This window comes from Numida meleagris, chromosome 5 (assembly GCF_002078875.1).
Source record: "Numida meleagris isolate 19003 breed g44 Domestic line chromosome 5, NumMel1.0, whole genome shotgun sequence".
Classification (NCBI taxonomy): domain Eukaryota; kingdom Metazoa; phylum Chordata; class Aves; order Galliformes; family Numididae; genus Numida; species Numida meleagris.
This window is the reverse complement of record NC_034413.1, coordinates 45,274,371-45,300,472: the sequence shown is the minus strand read 5'-3', so window position 1 is coordinate 45,300,472 and position 26,102 is coordinate 45,274,371. Positions and strand designations below refer to the sequence as shown.

Below are 26,102 nucleotides of genomic sequence, written 5' to 3'. Positions count from 1 at the left end.
GTAAATAATACAATGTAATAGTGTTTAGCTGCAGTAGTTCACAAGCTGGCGATCTTGTTTTGTGCTAGGTTAACCAGCTGCAGCATGAACTGTCAAAGAAGGACGACCTGCTTCGTATTGTTTCAATTGCTTCTGAGGAAAGCGAAACAGATTCTAGTTGTTCCACACCACTTCGTTTCAATGAGTCTTTCAGTGTATCACAAGGTCTCTTGCAGCTGGATATCTTGCAAGATAAACTCAGGGAGTTGGAAGAAGAGAACCTTGCTCTCCGATCGAAGGTATTGCTGAGTTATAGTATGTACTACATATGCTGGATGTGAGATAAATCAGAATTGTTTAAAAATCTAGCTTCTGGGCTTCTCTTGAAACATATAGTTGTTTTGTTTCACTGTATACACATCATATCCAACCACATTTCCTCCACTCTCCACATCCTTCTGTTTCCTTCACTACTAATATGTTCAGAGACCTTTACTCCTTTCACAATACCCTTATGTTCTATGAAGGAATATGTGAATCTATGTGAGCACCTAGCTGAAGAATGTGGGCGTATCAGACCCTCAAGTGTTTGTGGCCTGTTGTGGTGTAAATCTTGACTGCAATTAGTAGCAGTATTTTGGAAATTCTTTTGTGTTGATATTATGTCTTAGTTCAATATTAAGGATTAAATAAATCCTCATGAAGACAGCGAGAGGGCAGATTCTTCACTTGCAACAATGTCCTAAATAAAACTTGTAGCATTAACATATGTACGCGTAAACTGAAATGGGAAAACCAATAATTTTTTTTTGAAGGCCTGCCATCTGAAGACAGAAACCATTACGTATGAAGAGAAGGAACAGCAGTTAGTCAATGACTGTGTCAGAGAGCTCCGTGAGTATCCAAGCTGTATCTTGCAATAACCAGTACTTGAACACCGGCTGCCTAAACTTTCTCTTATTTATCTCCGAATTAAAAAATTAGCTTCAGTAATTTCTGCCAGTTATTTGAGTTTTACTCTTTTACCAAGTGCAGACATTTTTTTTTTTTTTTGTATTCCATAAAGCTTCACTGTGGTATTCAGCTTCAGCACAAAACCTCGTGTATAAACCTCCTAAACTGAAGACTATAGACACTGGAAAATAGACGAGTTTAAATTGTCAAGTGTTTTAATGGGTCTGGAACAGTTGTCTACATTTGCTTTGAGGTGTATTTACTTGCAGAAAATTGCAGCTATTCTGTTTTTTGGGGTTTTTTTTGATGGTTGTATAATATTTTTTAATCAATAGTCATTTTATATGGGCTGATTCTTTTGTGCATAATAAACCCATATTTTAAGTTTGCTTTTTTATTTTTCTATGCAACCACCATAAAGAAGACTGGCTGCTTGTTTCTTCTTTTTCAAGATAACCATAAAACAATATGAATTGATACCTAGCTAGTTGTTAATTTATTATTTTGTCTGCAAAACCTTATATCCTTTGCAAATACATGTTAAGTTCTTAAAACCTCTCTCATTTTCCTTCAATGAGAATTTCCATGAGTTCTGTTTTTTTCTAACTTTATAGCATATATAGGCTTACTAGCCACTCTAGGCTCACAGAATCTTCTTCCAAAGAATGCCTACTCTGCAGCTTTAAAATTTGTGTCTTCAGGAAAGTGATCCTAACTATGAGATTAAATGCCTACAGGCCCTTGGTCAGGATTTTATCCTGTAGCAAATCTGTGAGATACAATAATCGCTATCAATTGAAGGTGCATCTTGCTAATTTACATTGCTTCAAAAGATAAGTATTGAGCACTTATAGAGAATCATTTTTCCAACTCAAATTCCACTGACTGATGAAATATTTATGAAATATTTCTTTTTTTTTTTTAGAAATAAATAATTTTTTGCTTTAAGGCTATGCTTCTAAATATGTAGTCTGACCTTTTATGCAGGATTCATCAGACTTTATTATGAATTTTTACACTTGCCCTGAAAGCATAGCAAGAGATTCTGTATAAAATACTTCAGCCTTTTGAGGTGCTTGGTCATGGTTTTTTTTTTTTTTTTCAGGAAACGTTCAAAGAAAAACAAAACAAAAAAAAACCACTGGAAATTGTGTGCAGTGGGTCTTTGGGGAACAAATAGTGATTAGAATCAAAAGGTAGATTAAGAGATGTATGCTATGTTGTTACCAATAACCATAGTTACCACACGTTAGTGTGGAAAAAATCTCTTTGCTTACAGCGAATGGTAGCTTATAGCAAGATCAACTCAGCCTGCTTTCTTCAGCATATTCCAATAAACCTGGTCTTGATTGCAGGTCTCCGTGTCATTTGAAGTAATCTGTAGCAGCTTGTCTTGGTTATGTTATGGTCATTAATCCTATCTTTGCTATGTACGTTAGTTTCTGCATACTCAACTTTCATCATGTTACACCTACATTTGAAGTTAACTTTTTCTCTTCCTTTGCATTCCTTAAAGCCCTTGACTGAGATGCTTTTATATTTTGTAGGGCAAACAAATGCTCAGATTTCCAGAATAACAGAGGAGTTGTCAGAGAAGAGTGAGGAGTTGGTTCGCTACCAAGAAGAGATTTCATCCCTTTTGTCTCAGATTGTGGATCTTCAGCATAAACTCAAAGAAGTAAGGGAGTGCTGATGAAGTGTGTGTGCATGCTTACACAAGCACACGTCTGCTTGCAGTGAGTGAAAATAGACTTGCAGGCTGGGGGTTACATCACTGTGACTGTTTCAGGAAAGTATGGCAGAGGATCAACTCAAGGGAATCAGCTAAGAAAATAATAAACGCTCTTTTGTGCTTTCAGCATGTGATTGAGAAGGAAGAGCTGAAACTTCACTTACAAGCTTCCAAAGATGCTCAGAGACAACTGACAGCAGAGGTACTTAAAGTGCATGTGCGCATTTCTGTATGTAACAGAATACAAGAGAAATAAAACTAAATGACAACATGAACTTTCTGCTTTTTAATTACTATGTACTTATTTTAAAATTATTTATTTATTCATTTTTCATTGTGGTAGGAGTCAAATAATTGGAGGAAAAGAATAATTGCTTTTAGTTAAGTCTGCACAAATACTTTCATGGTTCATAGGAGTCTGAAAGGCAAAAAGGATGTTACAAGTAAATAGATTTTACTTACTGTTCTTAATTGTTATGAAAAAGAGTGCTTTAATGTGAATATTACTGATTACATCAACAGTGCTGTAGCTCACTATAGCTTAAGGAAATTCTCTTCCTTCTTTTGCATTTGTAGTTACGGTATTTGCAGTTTTTTTAATGTATTTTGGTTTTAATTTTGTACTCTTTTGAGTCTTAACTTGGACTTTGTCCCTCACCGCTGAAACTGGTGTGAGTGTTTTCCTGAGCATAGTCCTAGAATCACTGAATGGCTTGGGTTGGAAGGGACCTTTAGAATCATCTGATTCCAACTCCCCTGCTATAGGCAGGGGCACCTTGCTCTAGACCAGGTTGCTTGAAGCCCTGTGCAGCCTGGCCTTGAGCCCTCTCGGTGAGGGCGCATCCACAGCCTCACTGGACAACCTGTTCCAGTGCCTCGCCAACCTCACCATGAAGAGCTTTTTCCTAATTTCTCCTCTAAATCTACCCTCTTCCAGTCTAAAGCCATTTCCCCTTGTCCTTTCACTACCTGCCCTTTTAAGAAGTCCCTCCCCAGTTTTCCTCTAGGCTCCTTCCAGGTACTGGAAGGTCACTGTAAGGTCCCCCCCAAAGCCTTCTTCTCCGAGCTGAAGAGCCCCAAATATCTCAGGCTGTCCCCGCAGAGGAGGTGCTCAAGCCCTCTGGTCATCTTCATGGCCCTCGTCTGGACCCTCTCCAACAGCTCAATGTCTTTCTTCTGTCTATTACTGCTTTCAATTTCAGATGTTGTCATGTGCTGTGTAATGGTAGAAATACAGTATCAAATCCATCCAATCTATACAGGTTGCTCAGTTTCACTGTGCGTTTTTGTTTTGCTTCTGTTGAAGCTTAATGTTATCATGTTGTCTTTTCTCTTTCAGTTACATGAGTTGCAAGATCGGAACGCAGAGTGTCTGGGGATGTTGCATGAATCACAAGAAGAAGTGAAGTTGCTACGCAGCAGAGCCAGCTCTGTTGCTTGTCTCTGCCACCCTCAGGCATGTAGAACATTTCCTATGGTAATAAATACTGCTGCTATATTGTATACCTACTGGCACAAATGGCCTAGAGTAAACAGCTGTTAGAGGCACTGCAGTGGGAACTATTTTGTAATAGGCAAAGGAGCTGAGGTTTCTCATTTTGTGAAGGTGTGCACTTCTGAGAATTTCATGTTCAGTAAATTAGTCATTCACTTGCATTTTGTGATATTAAGATGGCACTTCCTTTTTACACGACTTTGAAGGGCAGGATTTGATATGTTCAGTTGTTAGAGCTAAGTTGTGCTAGTATATTGTTAAATTTTATAACTTGATGGTATTTAAGAAACAAACCATTCTTTTTTTTGACAGTTCAAACGGTATTTTTTCCTTTGAGTAGCTTATGATGTGCTTTTATGTCCTTATCTTCTTATCTTGTGAAATTAAACTTTAAGCATAATCAGAAATGTGTTAGACTAATTGCTGAAGATAACATTTTTTCCATTGGTTTAGTTAAAAGCATTTATTTTGTTCTTCTTAGTATCAGGAATATTCTGATTAGTGTACTCAAATTTCAGGGCTGTGCTGGGAATTTTTCAGGTTTTGGTTGGTCATTCTGCGTATACAGAATCCCTCGTGTATGTTTTGACCTTTTGAGAAGGTGTCCTACCAAGTGTAGCTTATCTTAAGAAACAAGCATAAAGAGTACTAAGAAGGTAGATTCTGCTAAAGAGAACTGAACAGTTTTATGTAGGTTTTCTTGTGGTGTAAAGCCTACTTCTCCCCACCTTCAGAGACTGGAAGGTCAATGCATTATACTCTGTGTGAAACATATCGATGAGAAATAAATTGAAAATTTTCAAGTATTTTAAGAGATGTTTTCTGCTAAAATTATTGTATTTGATTTGTCAACTCTTTTGGTTCTCATTTTTTTTTCTCTAGGATTCCCTTGCAGCAGAAATTGAAGGGACAATGCGTAAGGAATTGAGTCAGGTTGATGAATCTCTCCTATTCAAGCAAAAGTATGTTTTTAGTTATCTTTATGACATTTCAGTACTTTTCTGTATGCTTGTATTAAGTAAGGTGAACTGACTTGGGGAAATTTATAAGTGAATTTTCATTCTACAGAATGTTCTCTATGTAGCTTAAAAAAAAGATTTCATTAGGTGGTAGACTTCAACTTTGAAACCTATTATTCTTATTTGGTTCCGTGAGTAAGCTGGAAATTTGCTGGAAGAATGTTATCTCATTCTTTGATTTCTGAGACTTCAAACCGTTGACATGATGCAGATTCTCTGATGCGCAGCACTGGTTTTATCACTTTGACTACTTATAGAAGAATTATCTGGCAAATGAAGCTATAGCTTAAATACCAATAATAATTTCTAAAATTCTGAAGACTTATTCCTGAAGACCACACTTCTGAGCAAGAGTTAAATATAAGCTCCTAAAATTTCTCAGATAGTTACCAATAGACTGTTTTGTTCTTCCAGGTCAAAGTAAGCACTAATTCTGATATTAAAATAGGAGTATCTTAGGTTATTCTGTTCTTCTGGGGTTAAATCTTTTTAGTCAGATCTCTGTAGTCTATGGCAAATTTGTTGCGCAAAGATTTGTTATCCTTTTAGAAATGCTTTTAGAAACCCACATTTGTTTCCTTGTTTTTTTCCTGCAGGAGTCAACAGAAACGAGTATTTGACACTGTCAGAGTTGCTAATGTTACTCGTGGCCGCTCTTCTTCTTTTCCTACTCCATTACCAATCCCTGGATCTAATAGGTCAAGTGTTGTTATGACAGCAAAGCCTTTTCAGTCTGGCTTGCAGATGGAGAGCCATGCACAGATGACCCAGAGGAGCAGCTCTGAGAGGAATTTGAAGTAGGAAACAAGCCTGTTATTGTCGTTCTAAACTGATTCACTTGAAACTAAATCCCTGCTGGACCTTTGCTATGTAAGGGAGAAATATTTAATTTAGTGGTCTCCATATCTGTTATTATTTCTGGTTTTTCACAGGGGCAGGCATAAGCCTGGCCAGCCAGGAACCCCCGGAGACAATGACTTAGTCACAGCTCTGCACAGGCTCTCCCTCCGTCACCAGAACTATCTGAGTGAGAAGCAGTTCTTTGAGAAGGAATGGGATCGAAAAATGCATTTGCTGACTGAGCAGAAAGAAGGAGCTAGTGGTTGTAGTACACCAACAGAAAGTTGTTTTTCCTTGGGTACAAACTCAGAATTCAGTGATCTCTCTGCCAGCTCCAGTAACCTCCGTGTCCTTCTACCAGAAAAACTGCAAATTGTCAAGCCCATTGAAGGTGAGCAGTTAATCTTCCTTCTATCAGCAGGGAAAAATTTGACATTAATTCGCCAACTAACTCATTGTTGTGTGTATTGACAGATATGATAGTTAATAAGGGGAAGAAGTAGTATTGTTGGCTATGTGTCAACTAGCTCATCAGTATCACTTTGTATTTGGCTTTCTTTTATGGTGCTAAATGTTAGGCTTTTTCTGGTTCTTAGCATTGCCATCCAAGTGCATTGTGCGCTTCAGCATCAGCACCAGTTGGCTGAAATGGTTGTGATCAAGCATTCTTGTCACTCGATGTAATAGTAGGTATTTGCTCTCTGAAACTCTTCTCTTCTGTCGCACCAGGATCTCAGACCCTGTTTCACTGGCAGCAGCTTGCTCGACCCAACCTAGGCACCATACTTGACCCAAGACCAGGTGTTGTTACAAAGGGTTTTACCCCTCTGACCGATGATTCTGTGCACCGCATCTCTGACTTGGAGGAGGATGATGATGAAGAAGGGGAAGGAGGTATAACATTTCAAGTGCAACAATCCTTCCCGGAGAAAAAAAAGTATGCAGTGGCAAAACCAGTGTCAGGGATTTTCCTGCCACCTATTACTTCAGTAGCAGTACCACTCGCTGGTAAGAAGCACAGTTAGTGATTTTTTTTTTCCTCCTTTTCTACACTGATTTCTGTGGTTTTAATCCATACTTGATGCCTTGATCATTTTGGCTGTTATACAAATTGTCCACCCTCCCCATTCAAGTCTGCAGTAAATTTGTTAGGGAGACATTCTCAATTTCATCTGCGTGCTGCAGAATATAGTGCTAGGAGTTGTAGAAGGGTGATGTTCATCTTCCGCGTCATTTTTTTAATGAGGTGGTACAACACTGCTGGAAAACTTACCTGGGATAAGGTTAAATCTGAATAACTGTATGCTAAGCAGCTATCTTAACAGACCTTCTAATTGAAGGTGACTGGTATCTTCCATTTAATTATTAAATATGTGCTATTTTTGTTAGTAAAAGGAGCAAAGCTTAGATTCTGTGGAAAATAGTGCCTTACAAAGGTGAGGATGGATATCCTAACATCAAATTTGTATCAAACCCCTCATGGGAAAATTATGTATTGCAAACACTGATCTTGTTTTTGTCAAAATACAAATCCCAAAGGAAGGCTGATGTTGAAGAATGGGAAAAACATCCCTGCTTTCTCTTAGTGCATGAGTTTCATCACTGTCTATATGCTGAGCTCTCTGATTGCAGTGTGGGATTTCAGACTGAAATTTCATATCAGTACTCTACTTTTTGTTAGATTTTAGTTTACGAGTATGTCTCCTTATACTTCATTTTCTGCAGAATTCTCTACTACAGTAATTCAAAGTGCTAGTTCAAATACAGCTTAATACTTAATACTACTTCCAGTTCTCATCTCAGAGCATTTCATAAAGGTTAGACAGAAGCTTGTGCCTGTGTGGAACGATTCTTGCTTTTCGATTCAAGTTGGATGTCAGTATTTCTTGTACTGCTGGTTAGCTTCTGTTGTTATTGATGTTACTAACATTTGAAAAGCATAGTTTCACCTCATCTTAAATGGGGAAAAAACATAAAGCAAGAAAGTAAATGGATTAAAAAAAAAAAAAGTAATATCTTTTTCTCAACTGAAATAGCTGACCTTGAGACAATACTGTCTTTGTTGTCTTAAAAAAAAAAAAAAGCTACAAATTACCAGTGATAATAACATCATCTTAAACATTGCTTTCATTAATCATAATCAGTCTCTATTTTTAACCTCATGGGATGTAAATTCTCCACATTGCAGCCTCAAATCCTGGCAAGTGTCTGTCTTCAACAAATTCCACGTATACCTTTACTACCTGTAGAATCCTTCACCCATCTGATGTCACCCAAGTAACTCCCAGGTATGATGACTGCTGACATCCTAAGAATTGCTGCATAGAATTAAATGGTTGCATTCTGGCTTTTGTTATATGGACAAGTTTTAAAAAAAATACCAAGATAGTTAGGCTACACATAAAACGTTATTCATTACAGGAATTGCAATTACAAAGGGGAAACTTGAAATTCTCCAGAATGAAATAGGAATTTTTTTTGCCCTTTTTTTTTTTAAAAAAAAAAAAAACCTATTGGTTAGTGTTGTAACAATTTATTTTTGTTTCCCTTCTCCACGTTCAGACATTAAAAATTGCATATGAAAGTTAAATGCTTTGGTACTTACGTCAAAACCTCTTTGTCAACCAATACCTTCTAGGTATTTTGCAGAACACTAATAGTGAATCTACTAAAGCTGAAACTGTCAAAAATAGCAAGTTTACTTTTTCTTGAACCTTTCATATACTAAAAGCAAATTGGCAAATATAGAGCCAAGCAACTACAAAGATGCCTAATGCATGTATCCATGTATCTTCTCTGTTTCACTTTTGTTTCAGCACCACGTGTGCCTCATTTTCACTTGGAAATAGTGGCAACAGCAATGGAAACCATGTAGTGAGCACTCCAGCCATGTCTTACAGGCTTAGTATTGGAGAATTTCTCACCAACAGAGGAGATTCAGCTACTACCCTCAGCAGTACCAGCAGTCTGGCTCAACTCTTGCAAGAACGAGGCATTTCTGCCAAGGTTTATGATAGCCCCCTATTAGAAAAACAGCCTCTGCTACAGCCCCCTCGAACAGTCCCCATTCCTTCTACTCCACCAAATTCTCCTTCACGTTCACCTTGTCCTTCCCCTCCACCATTCGAGTCTCGAGTGCATCACTCAGAAAATTTCCTGGCTTCAAGACCAGCAGAAACATTCTTGCAGGAAATGTACGGCTTAAAGCCCTCCCGTAACGCTCCAGATGTAGGCCAGCTGAAGATGAACCTCGTGGACAGGCTGAAGAGGCTGGGTATTGCCCGGGTGGTCAAGCCCCCTGATACACAGGACCACAAGAAGAATCAGGGGGCAGGAGTTAGCTTGCAGAGGCCAGACTCAGCTGTGTTTTTAAATGCAGGTAGCAACTTAATGGCAGGACTGAGAAGAAACCAGAGTCTTCCAGCCATGATTGGAGCATTAGGGGCCACAGTTTGCACACAGTCATCAAAAATGGATATCCTAAAGGAGAAATGATTGCTCTGGAAACTGGCATAGTAAATAATTCAAGAGGGATAAACATCCAGTGCAGGAATGGTTAGGTGTGTTACAGAAGAGTAGGAGAAGGCATGTGCACGTTTAAAGAGCGGAGAGAGAGAAGTGATGGGATCAAGGAGGAAAGAATATTGTTTGGGTATGGGGCAGAAGGCTTTTGTGGAAGATAAGAGAAGAAAGAAAATACCAAAGCTTAGTTTTGAGATCCATCCAGCATCTGTCTTAGCTTAAGTAAAAGACCCATTGTAGATGTTTTCAGTATTTTAGCCTTTTAAACTGTACTTGTAGAACTGCCTTGCAGGTGCTGTTTTATTTTTTCTACCATATGACTATAGTATTTATAACTTGTTAGCAGTCAGACTGTATCATTTGAATACAAATATTAAGATAATAATCGGTCTGACCAGCATCATTTCTCCAAGTTCTTCTCTGTAGCAAATAGAAAAACTTGGAACTACTTTAATTCTAGTATTTTCTAGTTCAGAAACTACTCTTTTGAAATCCCCATGTTGAGAAACAGAGGAGAGAACCTTGAATTGGATGTTTGAGGACAAAAGTGAATGTTCAGGATCTATTTTTTTTGAAAGAGTGCAATTGTGCTAGTGAGTTACACAAGTTTCTTTCTAGAGCTTCTGAAGCATACAGTGGAAAGTGCAATGGATGAGAACTAAGAAGCAGAAAAGTATGTATTAGGGTGAAAATTTCAAGCTAAGAAATCTTTTTTTCACATACAAAGAAAAATCTCAGGCACACTTCAATATTGCAAAGGGAAATAAAAACTAGGTGCTTGATTCAGAGTTTATTTTCATTTGGCATAAGCAGAGAGCATTTAGCTAAATGCTTGAAAAATCAGTAATCTGACTCTTGACAGCTAGACATTCTGTATATTGGAGAGTTTGGCAGCAACATCATTGCCTTTTGTTCAGATATTTCTGATTTTAGGCAGGGTTTTGTTTGAAAGATTTCATCAAGATCAAAATTTATCATTCTGTATTCAGAAAATGGAAGATGAAATTTAGTGTTCTTTGTAGCATTTTATGAATGCAGATCAATTTGGCCTGTGTTGAAATCATGTGTTTGATGAAAAGTGGTTCTGGCCCTGCTTTTGAATTAACACTGAGGGAGACTTTTTGTTTCAAAAGAAAAGACCACTGGAGAAATCTGGTTTCAGAGTGACATTCAGCAAGGTATTATTGCCTATCCTGCTTTTTGGATTCCTTCCTGACCAAGCTTCTAGTCATAACTGAATAATCTACAATAGATGTAAAATATAACTTAAGAAAAAGTATTTGTCCCCCATTCCTTGGAGGAATAGATCTTTGCCAGTGACCAGAATGGGAACAGGTTCTTAAATCTGTGGGGTTTTTTTTGGTTTTTTTTTTCAGTGTACCTAACATATTTAAATGATTTTAAAGTTAGTTTCCGTACAATTAGATAGAACAGCCAGTGTTTACCTTGGCTGTTAGTGTATGTGGGACATAGCTGGCATCTTTGTGGATGCGTGGTGTGAAGCACTAGTATAATTACACTGATATGCATTTGGCATACAGCACATCCAAAATGACCCACACCCTTGTTGCTGAAGGATTAAGTGGAGTAGGGCAGGAAAAGAAAGTTTCTTAAACTGATTTATTATGTGGCCTTTCTGCTTTTACAGCCCTATGGATCTCACGATGACTGATATAGCAGTCTTTTTTTTGTAAAAGGAAAAGGACTAACCACTTCAAACTTGCACAGGGATTTTCAGCAGAAACTTGTCTGTCAGCAGCGCACAGAAATATTCAGGAACTCCTGGAGTTGCCTTTTGCTCTCTAAGCAAAATCTTATGAAAGGTGAATTTTATTTAAAATACTATATACGGGTTTATTTGTTTTTTTTTTTTTTTTAATGAAAAATATTTAATTCCTTCATGTAAGTATTTGTATTTGTACTTCCTTAACTGTGCACTGGGCCTTACCTAGCTAAATAAGGTAAGATTGAAAGGGCTGGGGGGAGGTATTCTTGCTCCCCATTGGACTAATGAATGAGTTGACAAAAGAATAGATACGTTGGTATAAACAGGGAAGTATATAATGTGTCAAAAGTCTGTTTGTTTTATGTACATTTATTACAAGGAATGCATCTAAGAGACAGATCATTTTTAAAGCTATTTCACTGTGTTTCTAACTAGCTTCATTATATAACTCCAGCCATTTGATCATTGCTTGTGTTATCAGCAGAAAAAGGAAAATAAATTAAATCTGAACTCCTTTGGCAGACCACGTTTCCATTAAAAGCTATGTAGTGGCACATTAATTAAATGCACGTTTCTTTTCAGGACAGTTCCATTTTCCGTAGCCTAGCAAGACAAACTGGCTCCGTTCAAACAATCTGACAGATATCTTGCAGGGTTGGTTGGTTGCTTTCTGTAGGATCACCGGATACTTTACACAAGGCAGGAAGCTGATCAAAGAATTTGAATACTATTGTGTTTGTATTCATCCAGTTTTTTGATGCTGTGGTACAGTGCTTTTGAAATTCTGTTGTGCATTTTGTATACATGTGCCTAACTTGCAGCAACAGGGAAAGTTCCTACATCTTCCAAGTTTACTTCTTGGTGCCAAAATCGAGCAGACAAACACATGTGTTTCTGATAACATACTAAAGTTGCCATCATTCTAGGAACTCATTTAGGTTCTGTCCTCTCCTGCAAAAGAGGAAATGAACTTGGATGACTTAGGTAGCTGAGATCTTGCTCAGGATCTTTTTGTCCTGCACAGGTGTGATTTGGTTGAGTGAACTGATGGAGAACTGCACTTGGCAAATGCTCTGCTACCTTGCAAATTTGAGACAAAAAATAGATACTACACAGAAAAGAAGTATCATGTTTGTGAAAGTTCAAGACACTGGGAAGGAAATTCTTGTAGTGTCTACATTTATTCAAGTTGGCTTAAACCAAGTACAGGTTTATAGCTTTCTAGTTGTATAGACGTACTGTTCAAGTTTCACTGTGTTTGATAAACTTGGAGATACCTTCACACTCAAAATACCTGTGGGCTGATGAAGTCAAAAGTCTGCTTCATTCAAAGAGCAGTACAGAGGGAATGAAGATGATAGGTTTGAGCCTCCTTTGGCTGTTACATGAGGGGATTACACACAATGTTTGAACGGTCTGGGAACGTTTGTTGTTTTTCATCTACTTTTTGCACTTGCTGTTGTTTCATGGTGGAATGTAAATTTCATAATAAATACATATAACATGTCCTTTTTGAATATGTTGGTCATCTTGTGTGGTGTCTTCTGGATGTCATCATCTGTTCTGCAATTTATTTAAGAAAACTAAAATTAGAGTTTTTTTTGAAAGTTGGCTAGAATTTAGTGATTGGCACACAGACTCAGTGAGTTGGTGTCTGCATAATTGTTGCATATAAAAGCTGTCTTAGAAATTGATTCAAAAACTTGATCAGGCTGTGCTAGTCTATTTGCATTTGTGCTCATACTTAAGCAATTAAAGAAAATATAGATGTGCAATATAAGCTGTGGTCAGACTTTGATTGCAGTATAGCTGTGTTGGTTAAATCTAGAAAACAACACTTAAAAGTACGTTCTGCTGCCTTTTGAAAAACATTTTACTTATGAGTGATAAAACTTCACAAAAAATCACAAGTAGCTCATCAACTTCTAGACAGAATATTTGAATGTGAACATCAATTGAAATCAATATGCTTATGTTTTCTGGTACTCTGTTTCTCTTGGTTTTTATCTGCTGTCATTTTACAGCAGCTAATGCTGCATTCTTCTAGCAATTTTGTGACAAGTAGCAAGAAACAGAAAAGACATTGGGCTACTCTGCTAGAATTAAGTATCCATTTAGGTCAGTGGCTTTGTTTGCATTTATTTTATAGTCCCCTATTTGGAAGTATATATTCTTCACTTGTTTTTTTTCTTCAGACCTTCAAGGGAAGATTGTTTTGAGCTTTTTACAGAAAAGTGTGTGATTTACCCTTTTTTTTTTTTCCTGTCTCAGTAACTGAAGTTCTATTAGCCTTCCTCTGTACTTGTGATAAAGTGGGAGCAGAGACTGAAACCAAGCTACTTATCCTTGAAGAGTACTCCCTTTGTGCAGGTCTCACTGAAATTCCGTATGCACAGAGGCGCTCAATTTTTGCCTGCAGTTGTGCATGTCTCCGATACATGCCCTTGTAGTTGCTTTTGTGGCAAAAAGGCTCAGACTGTTTTCTTGAAAATGCTCAATTACTTCCATGGTACAGAATGGGAACGGCATTGATTGCAATTAACAGATTTTTACTTGAATTTGTCTAACTTAATAACTGACAGTGGTTCCTCTAGCAATCTGTATGCAGAACCTCTCAAGAAATTAGGAACCACTATTATCCTATGGTAAGTATCCTGTATTTATTTAGCTTACTTTCTTTTCTGACATGAGAGGATGGCAAAGGACTGGAACCCTTGTCCGATTGAAGCTGACTTTTCAGTTCAGCATTTCATGTGCTGAAGATTGAGCTGGACATCCTGCAGAGAGATTCTTCTCCTACAGGTCTCTGCAATTGTCATACCTACAGATGGTTAGGCAGGGTTGAGCCACCAAACAGAATGCCAGCATCTGCATTGCGAAAGAAGTTCCCCAAGTTTGCTTTGCCAGTACGTACGCAACTTACATTGTTGCCTAATATTCACCATATTTATGCAGCTAGAAAACTGCATGTCTGTGTAAGAAGTCGTGGTGATATACCTAGAGCTGCATTACTAGAGTGTAACCTGCGAATACACGTGAGAGGATAAAGGAATGTCCTAACTCTGTGTGAAATTTAGGCTATTTCAAAGTTGCACTTGGTGTTTGGTAGTTTGTTTGTTTGTTTGTCACAAGTCACCTTAAGAATTTGCTGTTGTTCGTATTTACTAGTTGTGATGTTGCTCAGATTTACAAAGAAAAAAAACAGTTTTTTTCTTCCTTTTTCACAAAGAAAGCAAAATACCTGCTGCTAAGGGAAGCATCAAGCAGAAAATTCCATCAGTTGAAGAAAACCACCAGCTAACTGTAGTTTATCTCTGTGATGAGATTACCCTAAGGTAAGCGCTGCAGAATTTAGTGTGCAGCTAATAACTGACACCAATGAGGGTCGGTCTAAAATGTGCAAATGTTTACCTTGCTGCGTGTGCTGTGGCCTGTCTGTGGCTGTCCACTTCTAACTGCTTGGAGCACCATTCCAATGGCAGGGGTGCCTCTGCAGGTGACAGCAATATGTGTGCCTTGGCAGCACACACAGACCCTTTGAAGCCTGACTGCTGTTGATTGTGTTGCTTTACATGTTTGTTACAAGAGCAGGAGTGTAAGAGGTAGAGGGAATTTCCTTTTTTCTTCATATGAATGAGTGTAATTAGTCTGCAGAGCTGCTAGGATTCCTTGTGAATTGGTGAGATAGTTGCTTTATAAGAAGGAACTAATTGTGAAAAGGTTTGAAAGGTGACAGATTTGATGCCTATTTGAAGAAGAGTTGCCAAACTCATTGTATGAGGAGATTCCTAGTAAGACCTTGCTTATGAGATGCATTAGTCTTGCTGGAAAATTCCTCCAGATTTTTTATATCCTGTATCCTGTTCTCCTGAAGTAATTAGTTTATTTCCCTCAGAATTGGTAACTGTTTGTAGTTCCTGTAGGTTTTTTCTTTTGATTCTTAAGGCAAGAGTTGCCTATGCAAGTGTGCTGCCAGATTCTTCTGACTTCAAGATCTCTGGGCTCACTTAAATTTTGTCAACAATACAGGCTTAAAAGAAATTCCAGCCTCCACCCAAGGGAAAGGGAACTGTGCAGCTCCAGTCAATTGGCTGCACCTGGTCCCCAGCTGGCTGATCTGCAGTGTGACAAGCAGGACAGTTAGAATAGCAGGGGAGGTAGGGAGTCCAAGAAGTTGCTGAAGAATACAAGTGTGATGTAAAAGGTAAAGTACTGAAAAGTATATGTGGAGAGAAAATCTAGGGTGAACATCCAAAGTAAACAAGGTCACAGTGGTAGCAAAGAGTGAAGAAATATGCAGCAGAGGAATCCAGGCAAGTACTTAGGCTCCAAGAATTGTTTCATTGAAGACTTAGCTAAAATCAGCTAAATAGTCACATTAACACCATTACTGTGTGCATAGTAATCAAAGGCGGCAATGTTTTTAAAGAGCTGTTCACTTATCTAATAAATTATTCTTTTGCTCTGCCTACAATGGAGACTCGAAGGTCAGCACAGTAAGTGAACACAGGATAACAGGACATAAGCATAATGCTGCACTTATGCAATTGTTTAGAATGTTAAGAGTACTATAGGTAAAGGATACTGTGAAATGCAGGTCACAGCTGAGGATGCTGGAGGACAAGTGCTTGACTTTTTCTTGAGGAGAACTGAGACTAAGTCTGAATGATTTAAAGCAAAGGGGGGTGTAAGAAAATGCTGATGCGAGCTGATGTATTCTATAAAATTTGCAGTCCTCCTGCCTTTTATTTTACAAAAAGTTAAACAAAAAATACACAAGGCTTTGTATGAATTTGTATTTGAAAAGTATCTTAATAAAGCAACAGAAACATGGTACATCTGGAAGGGCCCTCAATTTATTTTAAGGTTGCAAACTGGAGACCAGCTCTGAGATGCTTTTAAGTATAAAAAGTGTCACACAAATTAACTCTTAAGTTCATAAAGCTTTTATTCCTTATCTGTAACCAATAAAAACATTTGCATATGTGCTGAGAGCAGGCTGATGTTTTACCAAATTCTTAGCTGAGATGAGTGGTTTCCAGGTTGCTGCAGTGCCCTCTCCCTCTGCTCTCATTTAGTTTATAGGAAAGATGAGCTTTTTCCTCAGTGTGAAACTGGGCTGTGGCATTTGCTTCCCTGCATTCCACTTGTCAATCTTTCTGCTCACCTCTTGATTCACTGCTGTCAGTATGGTGAGAATATCTTCTCCTCTGCAAAAAATACAAGCAGTTTTGTATTAGAGTATTTGGATGTAACATCAGATGCATTCTCATATGTCATCTTGATCTGTCCATGTTAATGGCTTCTGCTTTAAACAGTCTTTAAAGCAGTTGAGTGAACTGCTTCAAACAATCAGTGTTGCTGTTCTACATTGCTCTTTTCACTCAAGTGATCACTTCCACTGCATGTTATCTACCTCTGCATCCAAATCAAACTCCTGTCCTTCAGAAGGAAGATAAAGGTGTTGCCAAAAAGTATCTTAGGAAGTATAGTTACCGAGGACAGCTGTTCTCCAAGTGTTGGCACAGTGACTGTATGTACCAGGTCCCCTGGCTTGGGCTTCTGTAGGAGACATAATCTTGCAGGGTAGCCATGCCCAAGAGGAAGTCTGCCTCTGAGGGAATGCAGTCCAGCTGAAATTTTGCATCTGTTTCTAGAGAATAATCTTGCTCCTCACAATCTGTTTCAATGGTTACAGCTTTGTGATAAGCATCACCTTGGCAGGCTTGAACAAAGAAGACTTTTGGTTTTCCAGCAAGTGATCGGCAATTTTGCCCAGTGAAAGAAGTGGTCAGTTCCTGGATAGGTACTTCCTGCCCATCAACGCCATATATCATGCCTTTTTTTCCATGAGAGAGAATACAGCAAACAAAACAGTCTTTGTTGTTGTGGTCCATGCACCGATACGTGTTCACTATGTTACGGATTTCCTCTGCAGTGCAGTCTTTGTATTCTGCTATTATGAAATGAAGGTTGCTAAAGACTTTTTTGAGAGCATCTGGAAAGTAAACCAAGGGGGAATTAAAGCAGTTTTCTAAGAGTTGGACACTTTCTGCAAATAAACCTTTTTTTTTTTTAATCCTGCCATCCTGCTATCCAGGTATTTACACTTTCTCTAAAAATAATCTAGTAGTCTGACCACTAGTCCTATTTGTATTACATTCCCTTGCTACTCATTAAAAGAATTCCTTGTGATCTTGCTGTTCAGTATTGTGTCTGCAAGGGAAGCGTGCAGACCTAGCTGTTAGCTCTCACACAACTTTACAGCTAGTCTCTGAATCTTGTAAAACATGTCAAACAGTGCCACTCCTTTCCCCAAGAGTGGATGCATTAGCTATTTGTTAACAGTTGTTTCAGCTCTAGATAGGTGAGGGGTGGTTTCTTATAGAATCATCAAGGTTGGAAAAGACCTTCAAGATCATAGAGTCCAACCATCAACCTGACCTACCACTCAATCCTATCACTAAATCCTGCAATTTAGGGCTATGTCCACACGTCTCCTAAATACATCCAGGGATAGACACTCCACCACCTCCCTGGATAGCCCATTCCTGTGCTTGATATATAACTCTGCTGATGGATTTTTCTCTCCTGGTCTAGGTAGTGCAAATATACCCATTTCACAGACCCTAGGACTTCCAATGAGCTGTGCTGCTGTTCTGCAGGACAGCCTGCTAACATGAGGCCTCCTGAACAGCAGTATAATAGTGCCTGAAGTCCATATCCCCCACTCGCTCTTAAGCTGGATATGAACTAAAATTCTGGTTCTCCAGCAAATCTGATTCTGTGTATTTTAGTAGTGTGCAAGTCCACCACTGCAAGAAACATAGCCTTGACATGGAAGCCTGAACTTCAGACTCCTAGTGCAGAACACAAAATGGTTCCTGTTTTTACATACAGTCTACTTTCCCTGAATATATGCAAATCCATTTGTAATGTTCACTGTACCTGCATCCACATCTGTCCCATTCCGATTTTTCATCTTTCTGAGTTCTGGCACTGCTTTCCTGGCTTTTGAAAAATTGTGATTATTCAGGATCAGGCACACTCCCCGAGGTCGGCTGGTCATTTTGTAAACTTCAAGCTGTTGGAAAGAGACTTCTTGTGACTGCTTTTCAGTCCTTGTAGTGGCACAGAGGATAAAAAGCCAGCTAGCTTTCTATCTGGGCAGCTCTCCCCATACAGCTCTGCTCCCAGGACTTGGCCATGTGCTGCCTCACAGCAAGACAGAACCCAGCCCTTCCAGCCTCCACCATCACATTCAGCCCACAAGCGTTGCATTCACCCACTTCTCTGTGCCTATTGATCTGCCTACTGCCTGTCTCCTGGTATTATAAGTTAGGGGTATCTTCTATCCTTAAAAACATTTTTTAAGTTTTAATGCTGCTGCATCTTCTGCCTGGTACGTAGTTTCAAAATAAGGGACATTACAGAGAAAGGCACTGTCCAGAAAAACACAGATGCACTAAACACCTGTGCTTATAATAACTGTTTACTTCCTGAAGGAATGGTCTCTTCTGAAACAAAATTGTGACATTTCTAAGACACAAACTGACTTACTTGTGAAGACTGATCACAATTGCCCAGAGAATCAGGTGCCACAGATGATGCCAGCCATATGGCACTGTCTGAATACACACAAAAAACATGCATAAGTAAACAATTAAAAGGGCATTTAAAAAGTGCTGTGATCAGTTAGTAAGCAACTGGATACCTGATCACTTCTCAGAGAGGCACATGTTTAAAGAGGCAAGATGCAAGAAGTGTAGAGAGTCCAAAAGTTGGAAAAAAGCAAAAGATCTAAACGTTCATTTTTGAAGGAGTTTCAGTTACCTTCAGGGGCTCCTGTGCTGCTTCTTCGCCCCTCTGTTACAAGCATCTCTCCTTCACCTGAAAAGCATTATTAGTCCTGTAAGATGCCTTATGTGTCACTTCAAGAATAAAAATTATGGGAAAGAGGCCTTGTTTTGTTTTACCCAATGAGTTTAATCCATACTCTTCAATTTTCTTCAACAGGCTCTTGTCCACTTGTCCACAAATAGTCTTCAGGACTGTTAAGTCGTCTTCTCTCAAAATCCCCTTCTTCTCCATCTCCATGAAAACTTCAAGCATTGTCTGAGCGATCAGAAAGGTAGTTTGCTCTTAGGGCAGATCCATGCTGCTACTGGGAAGGAAGCTGCAGCATGTTTAGGTGCACCCAAGCTGGCTTTAATGTACTGACAATGCAAGTGACCCACCATAAGTCTCGCTGTCTCAGTTGACACCTCAAGCTGATTCAATTAAAAGTAGTTCGACAAAAGCTAAAAGTACAGTGACTAAAAATATCTTCCCAAAACAAACATATTCCCCTCCCACTGCTCAGAGATGCTGTGAGCTAATAAGATAGATAAGGTAGAACAAAGTACCTAGCAGTCCAAAGTGCAGGCTGACATAGTGTAAAAGCAGCTGGATCTCTTGCAATGATGCAAGTCAACTCCAAGCTCTTGTGCCTTAGCTCTATTAAGGATCTCTGCCTAGATCTGTTTGGGGTTTTCTTCTGGGTTTGGAAATAAACAGAACCAAAGCATTACAGGAATAGCCCTAGTGATTCTCTTATGCTCCTACATATTATAGAAATAATTAAAAAGAAAACAAAAGAAAAAAAAAAAAAAGCACTTCTTACAGTTTCAGGGCTTAGCTTGCATTTTGGTAATTCTTTCCCCAAAAGAAACTTGAAACACTTCATGTCATCTTTGGTGATGTTTTCTGACAGCTGAAAAAGCAGATACCTAGAAGGAACAGTGGAGGACAGTTTCATTATGTTCTGTAGCATTCTCCTTAGCACAATTTAACACTGTACGGTTGAACTATCCCCTCAGCACCCCCAGCTGCCTTCCCAGGGCAGCTTTTTTCCTTTTTAATCAGAGGACATTAGTCCCAGAACAGACTGAAGTCAAACCATTTCTGGCTGCAACTAAAAAGGTCTGTTTTCCCCAAATCAGAATTGCACGGAGACTTTCTGCACTGGGATATGAGAGCAGAGACAGTCACACCCAGTCATTGATTGCAGCCCACAGCACCCAGGCGGGGAGGCCTTTGTAGGCTGTGAATTACCTCAGAATCGCAGAATCACCAAGGCTGGAAAAGAGCTCCAAGATCATGTAGTTCAACCATCCACCTACTACCAGTATTTCCCCGCTAAACCGTATCCCTTAGTACCACGTCTACATGTTTCTTGAACACCTCCAGGCACAGTGACTCAACTACCTCCCTGGGCAGCCCGTTACAGTGTCTCATGACTCTTTCAGAGAAGAAAGCTTGGTCTTCTTTACTGGACATAAATTTTCTCTACTGCTTACACCTGCTTTTCCTTGGAAAGATGGAGATGCTTGTGTTTTACCAAACCTTACCCTGGTGTTATCTGATCAGTAAAAATCTTCTACCTACCCACCCAAGTAGGATAACTGATCCCCAGTAAGCAGCTTCGGGGTCAGGCTCTGCCCAGTGTTCGCCACCAGGCCCCCGGTGAACCCACACTGCCAACCGCTCACCTGAATGGAGACACCCGTGCCCTGCCTGGGATCTGGAGCTCCCTCTCCATCTCCTCTCGGCTGGAGCCCAGGTGGGCAGCCAGAAGGTCTATCCGATTGATCCGGTAGAGCAGCTCCTTCAAGAAGAACAGGTCTCCCACCTCGATCATCCCTTTCTCCTGTAATGCTAGGAAGAAGGCCTTGGGCTCCTCAATATCTTCCCGCTTCCTTACAGTGACATGCTCCAGGCTGAGAAACTTCAGAGATGCCAGCTCAGCCCTGTCCAGCGCCTCGCTGATCACATAGAGCAGCTGGGAGAACTCCATCGCCCCGCAGCAGCTCCAACCCTGGGCCGGGATGGGCGCCACTTCCTCGTGCAGCTGCACTTCTGCACTTCCGCCCGCCTCCAGGCTGCGGAGGCAGCGCCCAGGCTCCTGGGAGCTGTAGTTTTGTCTGGATTCCTGACTTCAAAACCCACAGTTCCACTCAGAAACTACTTGTCTGCCAGAGAGGAGCTTTCTGACACACCTGAAGCCGTCTCCCTTCACAGTTACGGAGCACTATTTAAAAAAATAGAAAGAGGCTGAGGAAGTAGAAAATCCCTGCTGTACGCTTGGCATGGCCTGTGGGAGTGCGCAGGGGCTGGTCAGCGCTCACAAGCCCCAACCTCCCATACGCCTATCTCCACAGGCGTCACTGCTGTCCAGATGCTGAGCTCTCCCCTTCAGCCTGGGCAGCGCCGTACTTCATATTTCCTTTTCTTCTCTTACCGTGAAATACCAGTACAACTCTCTTTACTGTATATTAAAAAAAAAAAAAAAAAAAAAAGCCAATACCAGATAAGTGTTCTTTTTCCAGCAGAGAGATTTCTCATACCACTTCAAACACACGTACTACTGACTGCGAATTTTACATACATGGCTGGTTTTGTATTACATGCAAAACACAGCATTCTGCACTGTTTTACATAAACACTGCCCCCTGTTTTTTTTGAATTCTTCCCTTTTTGCTTCATAAAATTCATACACCCACTCAGCAAAACCAGTAAGCGGAAACGTGGGGGAAGCAAAAGGAAGAGCTCTGCCTCTGTGCTGAAGTACTTCAGAAGAAACACACACAGAGGCACATGAAAATCAATTGCCAGAGTGGCACTTCAGTGGTTAAGCACAGTAAATAAGAGGACTTCAGAGTTCTTCAGAAAGAGTTTGAGCTCAAATCACACCATTATCTTCACATGCATCCCAAGGATATTTCTGGCACGGAAAGGAGTCTTAAGAAAACTGAACTCATTTATGAAGGTCAGGAGCTCTCCCTCTGCCTGGGCATTTGCTGCAGTCGCACTTCCACAGTCTAAGGGATTAGACTAACAACTCGTTGCTGTTTATTATTAATACTATTGAAAGAATCTCAGAACACTATTTCCTTCTTGCAAGCCATCCCCAGGCTGCTGGCAGGAAGCACAGCACACTCAGTCCAGTGTGCTGGATCAACCCTGATCTCTAATAACAGGCACCAGCCACTGAACCAACTCCCTTCCCAGCCCTCAAGATTTGCTGGAGGCTTTCAGCAGCAGGAGCAGGCCCACAGGAAGCAGCACGATGGGGTGAGACCTTGGGATGGTGCATCACCACTATTACGCATTCTAACACACAGACGGCATTTCATCACAGGAGGAAGGAGGGAGGTGTTTCTACTAGTTGGAGTTTCATGGTTCTGAAACTGAACATTAACACCACAGCAGGAAAGCTGCACTCAGCACCGATTTTAAAACAGGACCTCTTCCTTACACTCCTCTAAAAAAAATAAAAATAAACCCACAAACAAACAACAACGACACCATGTTGGACAGTAATCTGAGAGTGTGCTTCCCCCTGCCCCCAACCTCCTCCTTTGGCCTGGGTGTTACACCCAAGGCTCTGTTCAGGACTGATAACACAGTTCTGCTACTTACTATGACTGTGCCAATCACCTTACCCTATAAATAGTGAACAGCTCCAGAGCTCCTTGAGCTCTAATCCTCATAACAAGGCTGCATATGCCCTCCCCAGTTCCATCTAAATATTGTGAGGCTTGAGCAACTGTAGTCACAGGATCGATTATGTGGAGTAATTGCTGGAAGTCGCTTATTGGGAAATTCCCCTCTCAAAAGAAGAGAAGTGTTGTCTCTTCCCACCCCCAGAGGGACATCTTTGGGGTGAGATTTTCACACTTGGTTACACCAAGTGCTTCCCTGGGAAAGACAGAAATCTCTACAGAGGTATTCCATAGTTCAGCACTGTTATTCACATTATTGATATTCACAGGTGCTATGCAGACAGCATTTTTATCACCATCAATTCAAAAGAATCTGCCAAATTGGATATTTCACCTTTAACACAGCAATTAAGCAGAAATATTTACATTATTATCACAGAAGTCACCAGTGTTCAAAGCCCTAAGCAAGATATTTGAGTACTGCCTGCGTACAGATTGGGTCAAAGGTGGAAGTAATCTGAATGCAGTGAGACTTTTTTTTTTTAATGGTGTATGAGTTAAAATTCCCTCAAGTCCTGTTAAAAGAAATTCCTTCTACTTAGTAGACTGCAGAAGGTATGGATTCTTCTCTTCGTACTGACATGTCTGGACAAAGCAGCCTGAACACAAAGTGGCTACAGGAACATCAGATTGATATAAAAGACCTAGGCCAAGCTCTGAAGATACATGCAGAATAGCTTTGTATCTAGCTAGGAATGTATTACAGTTGAGAACCGCAAAAGCCAGTCACATCATGGGACTGGGGAATTCCCGTGGCTGTCATAGAACAGATACAGCAGTAAGCAAAGGCACAGCTACAGACAGGAAACACAAATGAGTACTTGGGAATTCCCAAAGATCTCAACTATTTTTTAGTACACTGCACAGAAACCACTACAAACTAAACATGTTCTCTGTAAGTTTACGCATCTTTAGCAGAAAAAGGTAGATCTGAATAATTCCAGAGAACGTGTGCCCATGTAAGTTAGGGGTCAAAGTAAAAAGGGTGGCCAGCAAGGACTCACTCAACACTGAAAATTTCCTGAGAACATTCTAGCTCTGGACTCCCTGCTGCACAACTGGATCTTCTAAGGGGCGTGGAGTTTGTTCCCACTTTTCATGAGTTTCCAAGATTTCCTGTGGGAGATCTTGCAGATGACAAACATAGCAAACAGTTAAATAAGTAATTAAATAAAAAATCCCCAGTAGTCAAACTTGTCAGCACTTTAAAAACTTTGAAAAGAGTGAACTCTTACAGAGGTAGTGGAAACGCATATACTTACAGCAGCCCATGCAATGAGAGAAGGCAGCAGCGAGCAGGCAGGCTCCTAATACATGCCACTAACCCACTCCGGCAGCAGCAGATTACCAGGTTACCCTAAAAACTGAGAGAATGATAAACTGCTCAGGGAAGGCTGGCATCAACAGCTCTGTGGGACACTGATGTTAAACTGACGTTCAGCTGAACGAATAGGAAAAGGAGATGCAAATCAAAGGGCAGACGTTAGTGCCTCTGAATGAACACTGTCCACCTAAGCAGATAATAGTCCTCCCCCACTCTTCTCAGCATTTTCTTTCCTGAACAGCGTCACTTTGATTGCCTGCTTTCAAGCTTACCTCTGCAGGACTTAACAAAGCCTTGCCTTCCTGGCAAGCTTGTGATTCCACTTCCTGCTGGTAATGCTGTCATTGGCTGAAAACATAACAGACTTAAGTGCCAGCACTGTTTCAGCGCAAAGGTCTGCCTCCCAGACATGAGCTGAAGAAAAGGAAAGGCAGGCTGAATAGCTATAGCTGAGGTCTTTCTGAACAGTGAGGCAATTGCTCCTCCCTTTTCCCCAAGTTGTGCTACAGAGAAGAAACAGTCAGGAAATAGTACAGCCTTCAAGTTTCCTTCATACCTCTCAGCTCTGGTAGAAGGCAACAAATACAGGAGGGGGATCAATTGTTTGTGAGGGTGGATAGCGATAGGACAAGGGGGAATGGTTTTAAGCTGAGACAGGGGAGATTTAGGTTAGATATTAGGGGGAAGTTTTTCACACAGAGGGTGGTGACGCACTGGAACAGGTTGCCCAGGGAGGTTGTGGATGCCCCATCCCTGGAGGCATTCAAGGCCAGGCTGGACATGGCTCTGGGCAGCCTGGTCTAGTGGTTGGCGACCCTGCACTTGGCAGGGGGGTTGAGACTTGATGATCTTTGAGGTCCTTTTCAACCCAGGCCATCCTATGATTCTATGAAATATGGATGGAAATGTTGCAAACACTCAGCCATGGGGCTGTGTGCATTTATTTTGCTCAGAATCACAAAAATGAAAGTGCGTTTTCTCCTTCATTGAGCCACGTATCAACTCACAGTATGACTTCTTCCTGAAATTACTTGTAAGTATGAGGGCTTCTCCAAAAGTAATGCCTCCTATTTTATGATATTATGTTTATTATTACTGTATGAAAACCCCAAGTAACGCCAAACAAGTAAATTTGATATTCGACATTTACTTACTCCACATGAGGAGAATTTAAAGAACCTAATCTGAGAGGACAGAACTCTCACATGGAGACACAGAAAGGAATGGAAATGCTGTAGATTCACCACTTCCCTAATACCAGCAATATTTTCTCTTAATTCTAATGGAGAAGCTGCTGCCTTCCAGCAAGCTTCTCCCAGAGGAAGCAGCAATTTCATTTAAACTATATTTCCATAAAATTAAAAAAACAACATTCAAAAATTAACTACTACATTTATAGCAAGGTCTCACTTATGAAAATGCTATAAAAATGTGAATTGTCACATTTCCTCAACGGTTAACCAAACATCAGCTATAGAAATGCATCATAACCCATAACACCTTCTGCTAACAACTGCCACAAACGGCATTCTCATTTATATAGTGCTCGTAATATCTACTTATTATTTATGAAACCTGTATGAACAGAGCTGTGATTCTAAGAACAGACATTGTCTCTTTCACTTGGAAAGTGAAAATGGTAAGCAGAGAAGCGGTCAACATATTGTGAGGAATTAGGAGTTAAAAAGCCTCACTTCAGAAAGACAAACAGGACTGAATAAAGAATCCCTGCATTATAGCTAGACACAGATCTCCAAAAAAACCCAAATTAAAAAAGCAGAAGTTATGAAGTATTTCACATCAATCCTTTATATTGTTATAAGGCTCAAAAGGGAAGTTGCCATTAGAATTCCAGATGGCTCCCACATACTACGTACACATTACTGAAGATACAAAGTAAGAACAGCTTCACTGGCATCAGCTTCCATTATGAAGAATGTCCTAACTTTAAGTTTACTCTTTTCTACC

At 40.1% G+C, this 26,102-nt stretch overlaps 2 protein-coding genes across 6 annotated transcripts in view; one reads left to right on the top strand and one right to left on the bottom strand.

Annotated features, from left to right (window-relative positions):
- Positions 1-12,784, top strand: part of TRAK2 (trafficking kinesin protein 2) — a 44,262-nt gene extending 31,478 nt beyond the window's left edge. For all 4 annotated transcript variants that reach the window (XM_021397699.1, XM_021397700.1, XM_021397698.1 and 1 more), the window contains 11 exons: positions 69-278; positions 795-873; positions 2,481-2,611; positions 2,793-2,867; positions 4,005-4,121; positions 5,043-5,122; positions 5,776-5,976; positions 6,112-6,410; positions 6,749-7,027; positions 8,208-8,307; positions 8,836-12,784. In XM_021397699.1, coding sequence (XP_021253374.1) covers positions 69-278; positions 795-873; positions 2,481-2,611; positions 2,793-2,867; positions 4,005-4,121; positions 5,043-5,122; positions 5,776-5,976; positions 6,112-6,410; positions 6,749-7,027; positions 8,208-8,307; positions 8,836-9,514 — 2,250 coding nt within the window. In that variant the 3' untranslated portion in view covers positions 9,515-12,784. The remainder of the gene's footprint in view (positions 1-68; positions 279-794; positions 874-2,480; positions 2,612-2,792; positions 2,868-4,004; positions 4,122-5,042; positions 5,123-5,775; positions 5,977-6,111; positions 6,411-6,748; positions 7,028-8,207; positions 8,308-8,835) is intronic.
- Positions 16,108-24,353, bottom strand: LOC110399293 (caspase-8-like). Of its 2 annotated transcripts, none has more exons than XM_021397702.1 (9): positions 24,073-24,353; positions 20,798-21,573; positions 19,930-20,035; positions 19,244-19,382; positions 19,101-19,157; positions 18,828-18,895; positions 18,216-18,351; positions 16,764-17,265; positions 16,108-16,477 (listed from the first exon to the last, which is right to left on the bottom strand). In XM_021397702.1, exons 2-9 carry the CDS (start codon positions 21,100-21,102, stop codon positions 16,342-16,344), a joined length of 1,449 nt encoding a protein of 482 aa, XP_021253377.1. In that variant the 5' UTR covers positions 21,103-21,573; positions 24,073-24,353; the 3' UTR covers positions 16,108-16,341. The 2 variants fall into 2 exon arrangements, with proteins under 2 accessions (XP_021253377.1, XP_021253378.1); XM_021397703.1 differs by having other exon boundaries at positions 20,798-21,336.